At 38.4% G+C, this 8,603-nt stretch overlaps 1 protein-coding gene across 2 annotated transcripts in view; it reads left to right on the top strand.

Moving 5' to 3' along the window:
* Positions 1-8,603, top strand: part of adamts16 (ADAM metallopeptidase with thrombospondin type 1 motif, 16) — a gene marked incomplete in the record, with an annotated part of 76,601 nt that overhangs the window by 38,645 nt on the left and 29,353 nt on the right. Inside the window, 6 exon segments of one of the 2 annotated variants that reach the window (XM_014003433.1) lie at positions 3,218-3,366; positions 5,128-5,300; positions 5,436-5,566; positions 5,796-5,919; positions 6,072-6,316; positions 6,409-6,523. In XM_014003433.1, coding sequence (XP_013858887.1) covers positions 3,218-3,366; positions 5,128-5,300; positions 5,436-5,566; positions 5,796-5,919; positions 6,072-6,316; positions 6,409-6,523 — 937 coding nt within the window. 2 annotated transcript variants of the gene reach the window in all.

Raw genomic sequence — 8,603 nt, 5'->3', positions numbered from 1 at the left:
GCCTTATATGGTGTTTTTGGGGTGGTAATTATGCTAATCTCCTCTCATGTGCACGAGCAGCTGGATACGAACAGGTGGAATTTACACAGCTCATTTACACACTTTTCCTGAAGATAGAAGAGTTTGTTGAATCTGACGTGGCGTGTTCGTACGAACCCTTCGTACGAACAAAAGTAAGAGAAATTTAGCATAAGAATATGAACATGTTCTTGCATGAGGCCCATTGCCCATTTCACATTTTTATTTAAAAATGACCATGTCCTCACAGTTGAATTACAATTTATTTTGCTCACTCATAGTCCTGTAGCTGAAAACTCCTCTAGTTAAACAAAGACATGTTGCTGCTAATCCTGCTTGCCAGGACTTTATTTTTATTTCTTCATTTTCTTCTGATGGATGAACATAGAGTGGGATGCATGCATTGTGAAATGTTTAGCTCACCCATGACCATTGTTTTCTTTTCATAGTCCTTTTCAATTAAACTATGATGGTCAACAAATGCACAGCAACAGGCCCAGGCACCATTATAAAAAGTCAGTTGTGACAGTTGTATTAGTTCTTCGAATACACCCGTTTTAACCAGACTTCAAGTATTTGAACATCACTTTCCATTCCTAGAAAGATAACATTTTTTCCAACTTTAAAGTACTATTTATTCTTTCATTTACTTGTGTTAGTCCATGGCTTCATAGCAACATTTTACCCCAAAACAAACAAAAAAATCCTATAATAAAAGTCACCAAACAAGATTGTCTCACAGTCTTTGTCCTGTGGTTTTAGTGGGGGGGAGTACTCCATCGGTGCAGCACCAATCAAATAAGAAACAATAAAAGTGACAGTTTTACAGTTCTCCACTCATTATTAAACAACCAATTCAAGAGTAGATTTTTCTTTAGAGCATGAGTTTTTCTTTTGTTCATGCACTGCTGAAACATAATGAACTGTGTAACATTTAGCTGAGGGCTGAGCTTGTAAAACGCAATGTCTCATACGGAGAGAAGCACATTCCTTCTCCAAAGGACACCACAGACCTCCGAGTCAGTAAATTACACGAGACAAAAAGTGACAGTCTTTTATACTATAGACAGTCTAAATCGATACTATAATAAAAGCAAAATTTATTGTGACTTTTAGAGTTATTTGGTGCAAATAAAACCACTTACTCTTTCCATTTGAAAACTAAAGACTTGAACTTAGTGACACAGTCCTTATTTTCTTGGATGAACTACATTCACATGCAAGCTAAGATTTTAGAACAGCTTTACTTTATGTTGGAGTTCATGCAAAGTATTAATGAATGTCTATGATAGAAGTAACGCTTTTGTTTTAACCCAAAGGAGCAGCTGCTTTGTTGCTGTTGCTGATGCCATTTGGGTTGGGCCCAAAAAAAAAAAAAAAGCAATTTGTGGTCTCTATTCAATTTTTGTTTCTCTCCTATTAGTTTTTCTTTCAAGATGATTCTCCCCTAAGGCTCACTCCCCTGACAACACAACGTTTACTTCTGAAGACCAATAATTTGATGGTTTAATCAATTAGCTGAACACAAACATTGACAGGCTTAGATAGGAATCTGTGGTACTCAGCTGGAGGGGGGGAAAACCCAGAAAGGAAATCAGCTGTTCTAATTCCTAGCTGAAGACTATGAGAATATTTGGAGACGTCTGTCTGTGTTTCTGTGCGTGTGTGTTTGTGTGTGTGTGTGTGTGTGGGGGGGGGGGGGGGTGCAGATTCATGTATTTGGAGTGAAGTCCTGCTAAATTTGGAACTTGTGATTGCTTAGTTGGTTTTTGATTTGGCTTTTTGCAGTGTTGTGAATGTATAATATATCCTATTTGTATGACATGTTCTTTCCAACTGGAAAATGATCTCATGCAACACACTGTCAGAAACTTTACTCAAGTAGGCTTAAATAAAATCCTTATTTAGCCTTGCCCAGTTGACTTAATGAACACAAATTCAGTCACTGATTGGCTGACTAACCAATCTTTACATTTAAAGCATTTTAAGGACATTCCATTATAGCACATTCTCATGTCGGACTCGTCAACATATTGACGTTTGGGCAGGGACCGTCTGCGTCCAGTTTTGACGCGTCGGGTACCCCCCGCACGTCCGTCCTTGCCGCCTGCGGCTTTTTCGGGTTGCCTCACTTGGGATCTTTGGGTTGGGGGTCTGAGGTTAATGTGAAGAATGAGGATTAATGGTTAATTTGAGATACTGGGGTCAGGGATACACTGTATATGGCTAATATAGGTTAAAGTTAGGCTCTGGGATGATTTGTTCTCGCGAATTCTCTACATTTAAAAAAATGGTTAATATGAGGGATCAGGGTTAATGGTTAATTTTAGGGTCTGGGGTCAGGGATCGGCTGTATAAGGCTAATAGAAGTTAAATTTAGGGTCTGGGATGGTTAGTTTTGCGCATTTTCTACTCGTAAAAAAATATGTCAACGCGCTCGTCCTCCTCCGCCTCAGCTCATAAAGAACGGACACGCGGGGGGTACCCGATGCGTCTGAAAGTTGACGCAGACGGCAACCTGACTAAGCGTCAATATGTTGATGCGGGTGGCATGAGAATGTGTTGTCCATTGAGGCACAAACTGAGGCTCAGTATAGTGCAAAAATAAGTTATCATACAAATCCTTCTTAAAAATCTTTTAAGAGTTGCATTATTCCAAAAACTGTAGAACAAAGATTAGTTGTTTGTTTGGAAAATTCAGAACTAATGGTGAATCCAAAACAGTGAGATAGTTTGGAATCCAAAGAGCTGAAAGTTGTTGTGTAAAAATATCATAAAAGGCATATTCCTTTAAAGTTTTATTTGCACTATAAGAAAGAAGTCTAAACATGTAAATCCCTTGAATGTTTAAAAATATTAATTTTGGGAGGAAAAAGGCACAGATACTATGAGATTTTTTCTTCTTTCTGCCGCTTTTCATTTTATTTGTGATTTATATTTTTATTGTATATAAATCTATTTTATTTTTTAAAGAAATTAATAAAGTTTTCAAAAAAAAAGAATTTGTTCAATTTTCTAAATTATAGTTCATTGGTTCAAAACGACCGAAATTTGATTTAACCCAGTGGTTCTCAAACTTCTCCTGTCGGGCCCCATTTGGGTTCTTAGACAGTTTTTTTTTTTTTTTCATTCAGTGAGATTCCTTCTTGTATGCTGTCTTCTTTCACCAATTCATTATTCCTCTGTTCTGTCCCTTCAGTGGTGTCGCAGGGGCCAGTGTGTGAAACAGGGCGATGAGGGCCCCAGGCCTCAGCACGGTCACTGGTCCTCATGGTCCTCGTGGTCAACCTGCTCTCGAAGCTGTGAGAGCGGAGTCACTTATCGGGAACGACAGTGCAACAACCCCAGGTAAACAAATCCACTGTTAGGGTAAAGACACAATGAGGAGGTTAGTAAGGAAACATATATATGTATGGAACCACAGTCTACTAATAATTATGAACAAGTTTGAATGTTTATCACAAGAAAACAAACAATTCAATCAAAATGCCTAAAAACTCATAATCTCAATAAAGCAGCATTGTTATCTTGATATAATGGCATTATTAAAGCATTATCACTACCAAATGAATTGTGCTATCACAATAAAAATAAAAATAAATAAGTGTTTTCATATCCATAACTGAGCTAGATTAACCATATCCCATCAACTTAACAGACAAGAAATTAACTTTAATCCTCAAACTCTTGGCATGAAAATGAAAAAAAAAACATAGTTTAAATGATAGATTACTTTCTGTGTTTGTATGTGCTTAGTGCATATGTGCAGTTTAGAAACGAGTCTTTTAAGAAATGCAATTAAAATAAAGGTCTGTCAAGTTTGTTACTTCAGTATTTATTGGTTTACTTACTCTAATACCCGTCCGTCAATAGCAGGGTTAATAGCACCATCAGTCAGTCAATGGCTCCTGCCCAAAAATGTCAGGCCCTCTTATTTATCCTGACAAGACGTGAGTTATGTGAATGAGACAGAGAATGATGAGGAAAAGATGGAGGAGAGGACAGATGGTTGAGAGGTATGAAGACAAAGCTAGGAAACAAGAGTGAGACAAGTAAACTGAGACAGGGTAAGTGAGGTGAGATGTCAGGGAAGGAATTATAAAATAAAAGATGGAATGTCGAGATATTAAAGGATAGAATTTGAGATTGAGAGAGAGATAAGTGGCAATGTGATTTTAGGGCTGATAAAAGTTGTAATTGTACCGTAGAAGGGATTTTTTTTTCCTTTTTTGAAAGGTAGCCCAAGGATATAGACCTGTGATAGTAACCAAGTCACTCACACACGCACACACACCTACTATGTCTCTCTATCCTTGTTGGAACTTTTCCATTGACTTCTATTCATTTTTTGCAAATTTTATATCCTATCCCTGATCATTTACCCTAAAATTAAACTCACAGGTACCTAACTGACTCTAAAACTAACCTAAACTCAATTCACACCTTGGTCCTAAACCTAATCCCCCCAAGCAAAATTACCCTCCGAAGTTGTGGGGACCGGGCTTTGGTCCCCACAAGGAGTTTGCGGTCCCCACAAGGCTGCATTTTCCTGAAAAATCATCCCCACCAAGTAGCAAAAACAAGGGCACACACACACACACACACACACACACACACACACACACNCACACACACACACACACACACACACACACACACAATCAAGCACATTATAGAAAAATAATTTGAGCCATTACAAGTGCAGACAAACCTCAAGGAGACTCAGAAGTAAAAACAGCAGAAATGTTCAAAAACTATTTACAAAATCTTCTCAAAGAAACACTGGGAGGCACACTGACAACAAAGCATGACTGGCATAAGAAAATACAATCCAGGATCGACAACACAATAAAGGACTCGAAACATAAAGGAACCTTAATGAACAGAAACCACCAACACCGGTAGAGAAGACAAATAGGAACAGGTGAAAATGGGAGCAGAAACGAGAGGTAGGCACACGCACTGGGGAAGACAGAAACACTTGAAATTATCAACAAAAACAATTCATAGAAAAAAAAAACATAACCCTACTAATAAAATTAATAAAATACTGAATATTAAACGTGAAACATTTAGTAACAAGCTAAATGTTTTCATCTACCCTTGCAGACCTACTAATGGAGGCAAGTTCTGTGATGGGTCCTCGAGGTCATACAAGCTTTGTAACACAGAGGACTGTCCTCCCAACACGGCTGATTACAGAGTTCAACAGTGTGCTGAATATAACAGCAGACAGTTCAGAGGCTGGTACTACACCTGGAGACCATACACTAGAGTTGACGGTGAGAATGGAAGCCCCTTCATTTTACTCAGAGAAACAACTGACATGGACACTTGAGAGTTACTTTATTCACAAACTATGTAGACAACCATTGCCATCTTTTCTGTGGTTAATATGCTTTTTTTTTCCCTTCTAGATCAAGATGTTTGCAAGCTTTACTGTTTTGCTGAAGGTTACGATTTCTTCTTTGCCCTGGCTAGCAAAGTCAAAGATGGGACACTGTGTTCCAAAGACAGCTCCAACGTTTGTATTGATGGACTGTGTGAGGTAATTTTTAAGTTTGGGGAGTTGGTTTGGACTTTTTTACTAAAGACTGATTTTGAGTGATGACTTTTATGAACCAATTACATGTTATTGAGTTGCCTCTTTCACTTCCATGAGAAATCAACTGCTGACTTGTCAGCACCTCATCAGTCAACTGTCATCCTTCAAGTAATATTGCACTATATGAACATAATCCTACTACCATGAAATGTAATGACATGTCTTTCCACAGAGAGTGGGCTGCGACCGTGTTTTGGGCTCCACAGCTGTGCCTGATGTATGTGGTGTGTGTAAAGGAGACAATTCCACCTGCAAGGTCTACAAAGGACAGTACATAAAGCAGCATTTTACTAACCGTAAGTCACTTTTGTAAATTAGGATTGGCAATGACCACTAACTTACATCAGAATGCGTCAAACAACTTTTGACGTTTAAATATGTTTAAATTTTATTTACATTTAATGAAGCTCCAAGCAATTGTTCATACAATGTTTTTTTGATTATTTAGAGTACTACATGGTGGTCACCATTCCAGCTGGAGCTCGGAGTATCCGTGTGGTGGAACTGAATACTTCAAGCTCCTACCTGGCTGTCAGGGACACCCAAAGACACTACTACCTCAATGGCATGTGGACGGTGGATTGGCCAGGCCGACACCCAATCGCTGGAACAATGTTTGAATACAAGAGACCGTATAACAGACCAGAGAGTCTCATATCAACTGGTCCTACGAATGAAACACTAGTGGTAGAAGTAAGCAATCAGTCAATAAAATTTTTCATTGGATCATTGATATTTTACTTCTTTAATAGATTAATTGCTTATATTTTTAGATCTTGTTGCAGGGCTGGAATCCAGGTGTGCGTTGGGAATACACTCTAAAGAAAATTAATGAGAAGATTAAACCCAATTACTCGTGGGCCATTATACGCTCCCCCTGTTCAGCAACTTGTGCCGGAGGTATGAAAATTTTATTTTTGCAAAAAAATATATCGTTTTAAAAACACATTACAATATTTTTGAAAAAGAAAAAGCTCATCTTACTTCTAATCTGGATCATACAGAGAACTGAAATGATAGTTTGTAGATAAAGAGATAAGTCCTTAACTTCAGTCTGGCCACACTGACCCGTAATACAGCTTCTAGCTGCAGGGTAAATGAAGAGAAGAGTGTCCCCTTCATTACTGAGGGGGACATGAGAGAAGGGGACCTCCTATTGTTCTACTGAAGACCCTCTATTAGACGCACACAAGCAGCAAGCATGCACACACATGCTTCACTAAGACTGGTGGCTCATGTCACTTCTGAGACCTGGTATTGCACACAAACACGCACAAATGCTAAGTCAGCTGTAATTGACTGGGTAGGTAATTTGTGGTCAGCGGTTTAAGGACAGTCATGTATTTTTGCACATACACAATTCTCTTTGGATCTATTGTATACCAATGAGTGTGAAGGGGCCTATGCTCCTGGTTGGTCTAATAACGGTGAACAAAGCTGCCAGTGTAGGGTTTCCACTGATTGACCCTGTAGGTTACAGTCCACTTTTAACCTCCTCCTTCTCTTTGTATCCTGATTGGAGGCCATGATGCATTGGTAGGGGCGGGGATAGTGGGGTCTTTATTAAAGAGTGTGACTGACTAGCTGACCGTGTGCAGACAGACCTTGCCTTAGGCCAAACACAAACCTTGCTATGGATTAATGTAGCACTGTCCAAACTTTATTTTGGTTAGAAGTCACAAAAGCATTAGTCATTATATTAATTAAAAATATTGTGTAAATTATGAGATTTTTAGAGAAAAAATAATAATTTTCTTTAAACCTTACAAAAAAATCATGTATTTTCATGTGTCAAGGGAGGTGTCCTTGTGACAGATCACAGACAAATTAATATCTATTAACCAGGGTTGTACAGTGCACCATATACACTAGGGCTGAACCAAAAAAAAAAAAAAAAAAAAAAAAAAAAAAAAACATTTTACATCAGAATCGTGATTCTCATTTACAAAGATTCAGAATCAATTTAAAATGTCCCAAAATCGATTTTTATAAATAAAAAAAATTAAGCAAATCCAATGTCCTGACATGATCATACAGCTTCTTCTGGAACATATGAGTGCGCAGAAAGCACCAAAACAAAGAGGAAACTACAAAATTGGAGGAAAGAGATATTCAACAGACCCATGTCTTCATTGAATGAAAGGATTTGGGCTCATTTTGGTTTTTACTGAATGAGTCTGAGTTTGACATGAGAGAGGTGTGCGAGGTTTGCAAAATGAAGATGAAGCACTTTGGGAACACAACAAATGGGCTCACATTATCAGTTTTGAATGAAAAATCGATTTTGAATTGAATCGTGGCCCCAAAAATCAGAATCAAATCGAATTGTGTGAGAGAGTAAAAGATTCCCACCCCTAATATATATGTCCTGGCCTCCCATTGCCACCTGGATTTAACTAAGGTCTATGATGTGGGGTTGCTGCAGTTGGTCAGGTCTAGGTTCAACAACAGTATGCTCAAAGAATGCTGACTACCTGAACATACTGAATGACCAGGTTATTCCATCAATGGATTGTTTCTTCCCTGATGGCACAGGCATATTCCAAAAGGACAATGCAAGGATTCATAGGGCTCTTATTGTGGTTCAGGGAGCATGAGACATCATTTTCACACATGGATTGACCATCACAGAGTCCATTGAGAATTTTGGGATGTGCTACAGGAGGCTTTGCGCAGCAGTCAGATTCTACCATCATCAATGCAATATTTTGGTGAAAAATGAATGCAGCGCTGGACAGAAATAAATCTTGTGACATTGCAGGAGCATATCGAAACATTGCCAAAGCAAATGTGTGCCGTAGTTTAGAGCTAAAGGTGGTCCAACAAAATATTAGTGTGTGACCTTTTTTTGGTGGCCACTTTTCTTGGCCAGGCAGTGTATGTTGCACATGCGATAAAAAAACTGTCTGTGCTCTGTTTTTTGTTGTTGTTGTTTTGTTTTTTTGTTTTGTTTTGTTTTGTTTTTATATATAGTGCATAC

Source organism: Austrofundulus limnaeus, unplaced genomic scaffold (assembly GCF_001266775.1).
Source record: "Austrofundulus limnaeus strain Quisiro unplaced genomic scaffold, Austrofundulus_limnaeus-1.0 Scaffold18, whole genome shotgun sequence".
In the NCBI taxonomy this organism is placed as follows: Eukaryota; Metazoa; Chordata; class Actinopteri; order Cyprinodontiformes; family Rivulidae; genus Austrofundulus; species Austrofundulus limnaeus.
Note: the sequence above shows the minus strand (reverse complement) of the source record. Positions and strands in the feature narration are given on the sequence as shown.